The following is a 12118-nucleotide window of genomic DNA, read 5'->3' as shown; positions in this document are numbered from 1 at the left end:
GAAGCCTTGAGAAGACCTGGTCGTGGGGAGGTGTAGGGGACTCATATATACCCATGGGGGCGCCACCATCATGATGCAACACCCCCACGCCCCCGATATCAGCCTCCCCTTAACATAAGCACCTCCCCCTTTCCAGTCAACCCAGACACTAGCCACCCTGTCAGCTCCCCCTTTCCCTCCTCAGTTACCCCTGACAACGCCCCCCCCCCTCCCCAGGACTTCAGCCACTCCTGACAAGACTTTATTTCCCCACTACTGGTCACACTCGTTCATCAGTCAATTACTACACACTTACACACTTGGGGATGTCTGTCTCAAGCTGTCCGAGATTGAGAAGTTAGTTTTACTGTGGTTTCCTTTCTGCTAACTTCATCCATATGGGTATTAGATGTGATGGACGTATGTGGCTATGGACTTGACTGATATTGCATGTTGGTGGTGGTGGTGGATGCTGGAGTCAAGCGTTTGTGCTGTTCTCCAGGACCCCGCGCGACGTCGTGATTCTGAATATAGTTTCACTATTTCCAAGTTCCTTCATTAGTTCAAGATCACTGTGTGTTGAAGCATAATATAAATTTACACATCGTGATTCACTTAGTTTGTGATGCGCTAATCGAGAAAAATAGTTGGAATACAAATACTGTACAGTACTGCAGCAAAGGTTCTGCAAGGACTGTGGGAGCGAATACTGAAGATAATTAACACATGAGTTACACACCGTAGACTCATGGTACTAAAAATCTAATCTCTTCCACTGGTATACACGCTGAGGAAGCTGCGCCGCTATGACATATTGTACCCGGCATAGTGTCAGAAATAGTTACTGTACCTATAGTTGGATCCCATATGGTAAATAAATTAGAACAAATTAAAATGTATGTTCTATTCAAAGTTGGAAAGCAGTTGTAAGAACAAAGGAATTATTCTGCCGAACTAACAAGATAAGTTTGAGAGTTACTTTTACTTTTATCCTTTTCACCAAATGATCGACTCGTTAGCCACTTGGGCGATCGGTCACGTATCTGTTACGCACTGTTGGCATGCACCGGTTCCTGAATGTACCTGAACCTGCTCCAGTGTTGGTCAAGTCTTGTCTTGGAAGAGCTCACACTCGGTGCCGTCACAACACTCTCTGGTAGATTGTTCCAAGAGTTCACAACTCTCACTCCGAAAAAGTTTGCCCTCACGGTTTTCTGGACTTGCGGCTTCTTCAATCTTGAGCTGTGACCCCTTGTGGGGCGAACGTCCGCCAGCTCCAAGTAAGGACACTCGACTGAGTAGTGCCCCTTGAGATGCTTATACACCTCAATTAGGTCCCCCCTTGCCCGTCTGTAGTATAAGCTAGGCAAGTTCAGGCGCTCCAATCTCTCAGGGTAGCTGAGGTGCCGAAGGGCAGGCACCAGTCTGGTGGCCCTCCTTGTGAGAGATGACACTGTTTATGTCTCGACGGGTTGGGCGGTTAACTGCCGATTGAATGAACGAGTCATGGAAAGTGGAAAGCTGTTTACTACAATGGTGGAGAATTTCAATGTAATACTCACGATAAAATACTTTTTAAATTGAACACTTAGGCGCGTTCTTACCACCGGCATCGGAACCTTACACTATAGTCCAGCAAGGGGAGACTTAACAGAAGTCTATAAACACCTTGGTCTAACCTGTGGTGCTTAAACGTTTGTGTGATATTTTTCATTGCTGTTACCTGTATTTGTCTGGATGTTTAGGATTTATATAATAATGTACTTTTAACTCTAAGTCATGAGGTCAAATATTGTTATGGAGTTAAAGCAGTTTGTTCAACTTGGTGCAGTTTTACTATTTTTTTTAAATGAAAAATATGCTATGATCCAAAACATTAATTACAGTAAATTCAAACGTTTCATGATTAAAAGACAAACATTTACAGGTATTTATTTTAATGACAGACTTTGTTTCTTGTGTTTGTTTGGCCGGGTAGTGAACGCTGCGAGGCTCAGCTGTGACGATGCAGGAGTGAAGTATCCTCGCCATGACGACTCCAGCTGTTCATAACCTGCAGGACGAGCTCTGTAAGTGTATATTAATTCGAACAACATTGTTTTGCATAATGGAGGGTAGTGCAATATATTTCTGGCGCAAAATGAAGATGATTTGCATAATCATACTGGTGGATTTTGTTCTCCAATATTTCGTTCCCCCATTGTACTGTTTTTTTAATCATCCTGAAATACTTTTAATCGTTAACCTCGTCCAACATTGCATTCTTCATTATATTTGTGTTAATATCAATTAGAGTACTGTAATGTATGCTAGTATTTCGATAAAGTTTGGGTTGGTTTAAGGCTCTAGTAAGTTGGTCTTGACATTCCTTTTTGTAGATGGTGGTATTAACTACAGTATTTTATTTCTTCTTATTGTAGTGTTGGTGGAGCGAGTGTTTCTTCGTATTGGCTCAGCAGCAACTGATGATGTGTTGCAGGAGGAATTACTCAAGTTCCTCTCTCCTGTGATCCTTAAACTGGCCTCGCCACATGAGCCTGTGCGGAAGAAGGTACAGTACATCGGTCTATATAATACAGTATTTACTTACTTTCATTATACAAATGTGTTAGGTCTATGTATCCAGCTGATGGCGGTGGTGATCCAGAGTTTTGGAACTTTACGTGACATCTTGATCTATTTCGGGTTTGTTTTGTCTTGCTGCCATCACAATAGAATTGATTGAAATAAGAAATCAATATATAATTATTTGGTAATGTCTGAGAATATCACTACCACCAGATGGAGTTGTTTCATTGCATTCATTTTTTCCACAGATTTTCTTATCATTATAGTAAGTATTTTACAAGAGGCAACATTTACTAGAACCTAATAGAACTTGACCTAACCAATCATAAAAACCTACCTAACCTTACCAACTTCCTAACCAGGGGATGGAACCCCCGGCATATAAAACAGAAAGTACTTATTTATTATATCTGGCACTAATGAAAGAAAATTTGTTGAAGCTTCGTGGTGTACAGTAATTTTTTATGTTTTTTGTGGACGTGAGAGTACACTTGGACTGAGCTGGTCGGTTGTAAACAAACAGAGCAGATGAAAACATGCGCTGACTTGGCAAATTTTTTGGAGTTGTATTATTATATGGTACAGAATTAATTTCTTCACGTACAAAGCACACAGAAACATAATTTTAGTGTCATATGATCAGTTTTTCATTGTATATTACCTTGAAATTTCCCTCATCCTTCATGCCCTGCCCACTACAGGCGATTTATGATCATAGAAAAAATACTTATAAGTAAAATAATGAATTGCCGCCTCTTTTAAAATACTATAATGAGAAGACCATTTGTAGAAAAGAATGAATGAGATCGAACAACTCCTTCTGGTGGTAGTGGTGTTCTCAGACATTACCAGTGGTTTTATTTGTTCCACAGGTGATGGAATTGTTGATTCATGTGAACCGTAGAGTTAAAGATCATGAAAGTATCCAGCTGCCTGTTGAGGCTCTCCTGGTCCAGTATCAGGATCCCGGTGCTACAGCATTTGTCACAGTAAGTTCTGCTTTGCACATGTTGGAAATTAATTTTGTTAATGCAAAACAACAGTAATTTTACAGAGGTGATGACCATTGCTGACTGACTAGATAAAATTAACAGTCATAATTAGGACAATTTCTGCAGAGTAAATAACATTGATGAAAAGAAATGTGATTAAATAAAAACATTAATACCAGTAAATGAAGTGTAATATCTGTTGTATTTATTTTTCTTCAGAATTTCTCGATTATTTATATTAAAATGGGGTATCCAAGGCTGGACATCAACAAGCAGGTGGAGCTCCTGCCATCCATGCTCAACAGTCTTGAGGGGAAGCCCGCCCAGCACCAAGACAGGTGAATTATTTTATCTCACAGTTTAAAGATAACAAGATTGGTACTGTACGTCACCTGACCACACTTATAGGGACAGTACTCTACTGTAATAATAATAATTCTTTCTTTATGGCATTATTATAAATATGAAATTGATACATTTATATACAGAAGGTAAATAAAGTGATATCATCGGTATTTTCTGGGTAGTACAGTTAATGAAGATGGTGAGAGTATCTTTGTTATGTGTTCACCCTCCTCTCTCATCTTCCTCTCCACTACTATCCCAACTGTCCTCCATCTTTGAGATTCTTGTGCCTCTCGATCCACCTCACACAGACGTGGGAGAAGTGTGAAGATAATTGAGAGGATTAAGAAATTATAGATAGAATTTGTTAATAAGTGATTTAACCATCTGTGTGCCATTAGTCTGCTGCTGTTGATGGTACCAGTGTTTGGCCACATGAAGATCCCAGAGACGGCAGAGAAAACAGCCTCGTTGTTTGGACTGAGGGAGAGGCCAGGCATTGCTAAGTTGTTACTTGACTTTATGTTGGACATCTTGCTGCTCCCATATGGGTTAGTACAGTACAGTACATAGTTTGTTTCTATAGGTTAGGTTAGGTTTGTTGAGGACATGGATGATGCATTGGTCCAGAAAATAGAAAGAAAGCAATAATAATAAATACTGTATGTACAGTATTATCTCTGTTAGCTGGAATCCCTCAAACCCGGAACTCTCTGATAACCAGAATATAAATTTTCTCAGAAAATAGTTCCCAAAGCTGAATTTTCTGGAAAATTCTGGCTTTGGGAATGATTTTCTGATGGGCACATTTTCTGGAAAATTTGAGAGAATTTTCTCAGTACGTACCTGGAAAATTCTGGGGATGGGGAAGTTTTTTCCGGTACCCGGAAAATTCCGGGGATGGGGGATATTTTTCAGGGTTTGATAGTGTGTGTCATATTTGTAGACAAAGAAATCCATTACATTATAGGGCATTTGGCTAATGTACCACTAATTATTGATCTTCATTTTAATGGGAATTTCTATCATCTGGTCCCAAGGTTGCCAGATAAGAGAGGGTCAACCTATAGAAGGCTTTGAACTGGGATTATTTGGGCTGTATACAGTAGTGATTATATTTAATTTGTGAATTATTTTATATTGTACGAGTTTCGTATTTTATTATTTTACATATTAACATAAATTTATTTCGTCCCAGTGCTACACCATTGTCTCAGCAACGAGTGAATGAAGGAGCACAGGACAACTCAGATGGCCCACCTGTTCCTGGTGTGCCAGCAGGGATGAGTATTCATGGCTTTAAGCGAGTAATGGGAGAAACAACACCAAAACCAGAAGATTTGGAGAAACTCAAAGTGTCAGTTATTAAATTCTTGAGTTCTGAGGTACTGCCACCACTCTCTGTGGTCTTGCAGTTAATAGTGGGAGCAGCAGATACAAGATTTTCTGTTGCTAATGCTGCTGATCTACAGCTGAAAAGAATAGATGGCAGTGTGGATTGGAACAGCAGTGCAGTAATTGCACCAGTATATGTTCTCTTTCTGGGCACACTAATGCCAAAAGATAAAACGCCTGTGGACAAGTTTAAAAATCCGGCAAACACGAGAATTCGCCTAAAACTTATGCCGTACCTTTTGAAGTCCAAAGAAGCATGTAACTATGCCCCACTTGCTCTGAAGGTGTTTTTTGAATGCTTATGGGGTCAGAATTCTAATACAAAACTGAAGCAACAGGGTGTGACTTTTCTGCATCACATTGCTTTTAATGCTATCAAAGAGAAGTTGGCTCCTGTGGGAAGTGTCCTCTTTGGTGGAGTTGTTAAGGTTATTGAAGAAGAGAAGTGTGATGCAAGGCTAAGATCTTTAGCATATGGTGCTTTAGCAAAACTCTCAGTTAAACTTCCCAACCTTTTGCTATCACATCATTCACAGCTTCATTATCTGCAGACTCTCATGAATGCACTCACGCAGGAGGAGGGGGACGTGTTACTGTCGGTGCAGGAGGCTCTGTCAATGGTGGCACCTGTTTGTAAACAGTTGAATCCCTCTAGCCAGGATGAGCTGTGTATCCTCCTGTCTGATCACGTGTTACATCATAATCCCCAGCTAAGACGCACGGCCGTCCATTATGCTGCCTCTGTGTTTCCTCCTGATCATGTGCCTTCTAGGTTCATTCTCATGGTGGCCACAGGAGATAAGTAAGTGTATTTATTGTTCTAATCCTAATTTTTATTTTTTTGTAGCTGATAGTCCTAGTTTTACATGTAATATTTTTGTTACGTATTGTCTCATAAAATGTTATCATACTGATGCATATTGACTAGAGTACAGGACGGTATTTAGATTTTTATGATAACTCTTTTTACCAGCCATGATGACATCCGTATAGAATCAAGAAGACAATTATATAAGGCAATTAAAGAAGCCAAAGATGGAACCCCAACATACCAAGCACCACCATTCTCAGCTGTCATTGGCTATGTCCTAGAACGTGTAGACTCTCTGCCAAAAAGTAAATGGCACGATGTTGCTAACCAGCCAGTGCCATTTTCTCTGCCGGTAATGGAGCAGGTACGTCGTACACCACAGTTATTGTGAGTCCAGAATATTTGGTTTACTATACTTTTTTATTAAGTCATGGGATTGTCTAACTGGCTCTGCTTATTAACTAGTGCAGTTCCAAGGTTACAGGCAAATTTTGTTCCTGTAGGTAGCACTGTGTCAATTTTATTTGTAGATATTAATTTATATTAGTATACATTACTTTATTATTCAACTAGTAGACTTTACATTTCGTGTCTTGAGCACACTGTATTATGTATGGGCAGTTTTACATTTTTGTCTTAACCTGTTCCCTAATAGATCTTGCATACTGATTTCTTCATGCAGATGCTTAAATACTTGGAACATTGTCTGGAGGTGGAGGCGGGCAATCATAGTGGGAAGGAACAGGGGCTGTTTTGGTCTGATCCACCGACTGTAGGGAAACTGGTACACAAGATAGTGGAGGAACACCAAAGGAAACTGGCTTCAGGAGCTAAAATAAAACGTAAATGTCTTTTATTGTGTAAAGTATTGCAATTTCTTCTGTATTATAATTACTGTACAGTATTACATTAAAATTGATATTTGGCTATACTGTACTGTACCGTACCTGTAGTTTTTCTTTTGTGTTTGCCATTTCTTGGACTGAAATCTGGTACTGTTGTTCATTATTGCACACACTTTTGGTCCTCTGTTGCCTGATTTGCCTCAGCTGGGGAATACTGTGTGTCATATTCAATAGTCTTTGTATTACAGGTTGTTAGAAATGGAGGAGGATTACACTTGTGTGGGTTGGGAAGGTAAGAGGGGACCTTGTTGTGATAGTTATATTTGTGTTAGCCAAGTGATGACTAACATCTGATCACATTCCCTTTTCAGCTCAAAACCCATTCATGAGATATGTTGGGTTTGCTGAATTAGCTGCCAATGCTTGGTCTGCTTCTGCCTTGGAATCTATCTTAAGAGTTGTGGCAGTTGCCCCAGAACTCTTCATTGACCACTATTCTCTGAAGATGGACTGGATAAGGGTAAGTTACTCTATGGTGGATTACTTGTTTCATGATACATAAAATGTTACAGAGTGCATGAATGGCAAGAAAGCACAGCATTAATAGGTGTATGGAGTGTCACAGCATTTAAAGTGAATGGACAGAGGTGAGGAAAAGGAAACTTTCTTGTTCATTTCGATTCTGACCACCATACAGCATAGCAAGAGAAGATTGGGATGTTCTGCTTCAAAAACTGTATCTGTCTGTTTTCATAGGATTATCAAACTGCTTGTTTTAGATAATAATGTAAACATATGACTGATGCGCGTGGCCAAAATGTTTTGCTCCAGTTAATACTTTTTGTGTCATCCATAATATTGGCGAGTCAACTTGACCACCATTTTTCAGCCAATTTTCCCACAACTTGTTACAAATTGTGAATAATGTACAGGTATAGGTATTGGTGAGGTGTTCATGCCCTGATGGTTTGGCTGTCATAAGTCCATCCATCCGTATTTAAGTTTACAGAATCAACTCTACAGTTTTCAAGTTTTAATTCTCACACAAGATGATACAAAATAATAGTACAATAGTTGGTTGATATGTATGTATAATGGTGTTCCACTATGGGTCTTTCCATCTGTTAGTTTTTTTTTTTTTACTATTTTAATCAGTTTGTATTTGCAGCGTAACAGAAAAAGGCTGAAAAACTAAAAAAAAAAACACATTAGTATATACTGTTTGTAGTACCTGTGGCATCTATGACATTTGTTTATTTGAGCACTGTCCATCTCTTCTCAGAAATTCATCGTGCGAGGAAGCCATTACGGGGAGGTGGCTGCCCATCTCTTTGGTGTGGTAGCCGGCCAAGTGAAGAGTCAACAGGAGTTTGAGAAGGTCATCTACCATATAACAAACATGAAGAATTTGGTAAGGCTGGAATATTTTAGTCTTTTTTCTTTAATTGAATAAATACTTAATGCAAATTCATATACAATTGATTTAAATAGAATAACATTATGAGTACGGGAATTTACAGTTAACAAGCATTCATACAACACAATATCCATTTTTACGTTTCATCAGTAAAGTAACTCTTACAAACAGATTATTTCGTGTGTATAGAAGGATGTACCCATTACTGTGTCTAGTTCTTAGTGATGGCTTGTGAGGATAATACTACAACATTGTTTATAGGAGTTAACAAGAGAAGGTATAAACAGTATTGACTTACTTGTGAACTATAGCACATTTTTATAGGGGTCATAATTTGGCTTCTATATCTATCCTATAAACAATGAAAATATTTCTTTAGTCATTTAATATTGAACTAAGGAAATGTTCTTTTCTGTCAGCGTGTGGATAGCCAAGAGAGCTGTGTGCTTGCACTTGGCCACAGTTACGCTTACAATATTAACAGCATGAAGAAGTATGGAGTCTACTTGGAGGACTGGCCGGCACATGAGTCTGTTGTTCAGGAGCTCGGTAAGATGTCTGTTTACTTTTTTTACAGGGAATTTATAGATTTTTTTTATTTGTTGGTCTTATTCTACTTTGAAATTTAGAAAGACCCACAAAGGTGTACACTTATGTAGGTAGTTAGAACCAAGTTTTACACACATTTTCAATAATTTTCTTGTGTTTTAAAAGTTAATGGCACCCATAGACAAATTTTCACTTATGATTTTTTTTTCTCTTTTTTTTTTCTTTTTTTATCTTGGCATCTTACACATATTTGCACTGAAGTAAAACCAATATATTAAGTACTGTTGCCCACTAAATTTGGCCACAGTTTTCATGTGTTGCATCTATAATTTATCTGCTGTTAGTGATTAAATTATGTCATGATTATTTTTATTTTTTGGAGTGTTATTCTTTTAAATATTGTATTTTATATGTATATATACCTTACAGATCAATTATGGCGTCTTGATAAATAAGTTTATTGAAAATTTATGTAACTTACGTTGCAGGACACAGCTTAAGTGACATTTTCTTTTCTTTGTAAGTTGGTCAGTTGCTGAGTGGGAACAGCCCTATTCAGAATGCCTTGGTAATATCACTTGGGGAGATGGCCAGACAGTCCCCCCTTCCTCTGCCTGTTGGTGTGCCTGAAGGAGACAAGAAACCCGTGTCATCGCTAGCTGTAGTGAATTATCTTATCAAGGTTTTCAATAACAAGAAACTGCCCTCCAAGGTATGTTGTATTCAGACTGAGACCTTATTCAGTAAATGTATTATAAACTTAAGTGTCATAACTTAGATATGAATAAAAAAAATTATCTTAAAGCACTAAACAAATAACTGGGATTACTACAGTATGTGGTCCAAAAGTACAGTCATATCCAACATCATTTTGTTACAGTATAACGTTGGTGTTTTTACAGTAGATGTCCGTGGTTCTGCGCGTCATTATTATTGCCCATCTGATTTGTTATAACGTGGTCGCCCAGTGTGAACTATATAATGTATTACAGATTTCTTTGATAACATAATGACACGAGATGATATTAGAGCCAACCACCTTTACATAGATTACAATTCTTTGAGCACTATGCTCGATAGACAGAAGTGCATAATGCAGTTGAGAATTACCAGTAACCTTGTACAGTACAGTACAGTACAGGTATAATAATTTGTTTTATCTTTATATCTGCTGATTTGTCATATTTTCCTTCAAGGTTCGGGAACAAGCTATAGCTACCTGTGGGTACTTTTGTGTTGGTCAACAAGAGTTTCCACACAAAAAGAAAGTTTTAGAAGCCCTGCTGGCCTTAGCAAAGGAAGTAAGTTATTTTAATTTCAAGTTAATGTAATTTAAGAATGTACAAACAAACACACACACACACACACACACACACACACACACACACACACACACATAAAAAGGATACAAAGACTTATAGTTTAGTCACTGTACCTAGTACAGTAGTGTATGTAAGATCATGTTTGAATATAAAGACTTTAATACATACTGTACCACTATGTCTGACCAGGGTTGTACTTAGTATGTTTCACCACAGTTGACCTGGATTGCCTATTACTGTGCATAACCTCAGGTAACTTGAGGTGATAACTGTGTCACTTTCAGCACCAACTACAGATGTCAGATCTCTCCTTCCCCATGTCATAATCTGTGTCTGGGTTAACACTACTTGCCTGACAATGGGTCTACAGTGTTACACTGTGATTAAACTAACACACTACCAGTTACCTCGTAAGTTTATGACTCAGAACTGCCCTAAGTTTTTATTACTGAGTTATATCCATTATCTGGAAAAATACTATTGTAAATATTTAGGATAATGGAAAGTCCTTGAGCATTCATGTAATATGGTAAACATGAATCTTATCTGTGAGATAGGCTTTTCTTCTTAGTAAGAAATTACTTTATTAGTAACAGTCAGTATCCTACATTTCTGCTCTGTGCATTTTTTCAAGTGAGTATCGTTCAATAGAAATGTGAATAAGAGGGAACTATACACTTATTTATCTTTCAGACAAATGAAATAGAAGTTCACTTTGCTGTTGGTGAGTCGCTGGCTGACTGTGCTCTGGGTACTGAGTCTCCATCAGCAAGGAACCTGTGGACTGATGATGACCCCATGAAGGAAAAGACCAATGAAGACCGTGAAGAAAACATGGAAGAGGTAACTTTATTGATTTATGGCAGAGAGAGATAGAAAAGGTCTATAGCACATCTGTAACTAGATATTTTGTTAGTTGCAATACTGTACAGACATGGTATACTGCACTAGGGTCATGAAATAAGACTTCACAAGCACTAGTCCATTCTTACTTCTTTTGTGTGAAGACAGTAAGCTAGTTTAAAATCCTGAAAAGAGGAGGATGTAAGTTCTTGTGTGGTAAAGTTTACATGACAGTAACCTCTTTTACAGGGTGGCAGAGATGAAAAAGAAAAAGACACAGATGAAGCTATGGAAAAGGACTTTGTAAAGTCAGATGAAAGTAAGAAAATTTGTTTTGGCAGGTTTTTCTTCACGGGTGAATTTGTGGCACTAGTTTAACTTACGAATGATTGTGTATCAGTACATCCTTGTTGTCTTAGAAGATGTACAGTTATTTTCACCACCTTGGTGTTGCTGTTGTTATTGTCTGGGTGAGTTTTTTGGGGTTTAACTCATTGGACTTCAACGGATGAACTTTAATAAGCAATTACAAAACCCTTGTTTTTTGTGTGTCACCGTAAGTATACCACAGTTCAGGAGACTTATTTTATTTTGAACCCATGTGATGGACTAAGGGAGATACAGATGTTAGTGTGCACTCTGAAGGGCAATATCACTGATAAGAGATGTGTAGTCAACTTAGGTTTGCCTAAAAGTTGATTTTATAATAGGAATTGAAATTTTTTGCCTTTCTTGAAAAATTAAAGTTTTTGCACTCAGCTGGAGAATTGTACAGTACAATATTCATAATTCATTGGTAGAGAGAAGGAATGTTGGTGTTCAGAAAACAGCATTTAGAAGACATGAAAATGTAATTGCTCTTTAGTCTTCACTGTGTAGAACATATAAAGATGCTGAATGATTAGCATGTCAAGGAAAGATTTGATATGCAGTATCTGTCTTACTTGAAGTATGGCATTTATCTTCCAGATCAATAGACAAATGTGTGAGTGACTTATTTTACATTTCAAAGTACTGTACTGTACAGTGATGGGTCGTCTTTTGCAGAGTGT

At 38.1% G+C, this 12118-nt stretch overlaps 1 protein-coding gene across 1 annotated transcript in view; it reads left to right on the top strand.

Annotated features, from left to right (window-relative positions):
- Positions 1-1949: 1949 nt before the first annotated feature.
- Positions 1950-12118, top strand: part of LOC121876386 (proteasome adapter and scaffold protein ECM29-like) — a 29807-nt gene continuing 19638 nt past the window's right edge. The window contains exons 1-15 of the mRNA XM_042381459.1: positions 1950-2048; positions 2400-2530; positions 3420-3536; positions 3759-3877; positions 4286-4435; positions 5083-6081; positions 6253-6454; positions 6773-6932; positions 7307-7455; positions 8218-8346; positions 8772-8901; positions 9426-9613; positions 10098-10202; positions 10917-11066; positions 11316-11385. Coding sequence (XP_042237393.1) covers positions 2009-2048; positions 2400-2530; positions 3420-3536; positions 3759-3877; positions 4286-4435; positions 5083-6081; positions 6253-6454; positions 6773-6932; positions 7307-7455; positions 8218-8346; positions 8772-8901; positions 9426-9613; positions 10098-10202; positions 10917-11066; positions 11316-11385 — 2839 coding nt within the window. The 5' untranslated portion in view covers positions 1950-2008. The remainder of the gene's footprint in view (positions 2049-2399; positions 2531-3419; positions 3537-3758; positions 3878-4285; positions 4436-5082; positions 6082-6252; positions 6455-6772; positions 6933-7306; positions 7456-8217; positions 8347-8771; positions 8902-9425; positions 9614-10097; positions 10203-10916; positions 11067-11315; positions 11386-12118) is intronic.

Source organism: Homarus americanus, unplaced genomic scaffold (genome assembly GCF_018991925.1).
Source record: "Homarus americanus isolate GMGI-L3 unplaced genomic scaffold, GMGI_Hamer_2.0 scaffold34921, whole genome shotgun sequence".
In the NCBI taxonomy this organism is placed as follows: Eukaryota; Metazoa; Arthropoda; class Malacostraca; order Decapoda; family Nephropidae; genus Homarus; species Homarus americanus.
The sequence above is the reverse complement of the archived record's forward strand: the minus strand, read 5'-3'. Positions and strand labels throughout refer to the sequence as shown.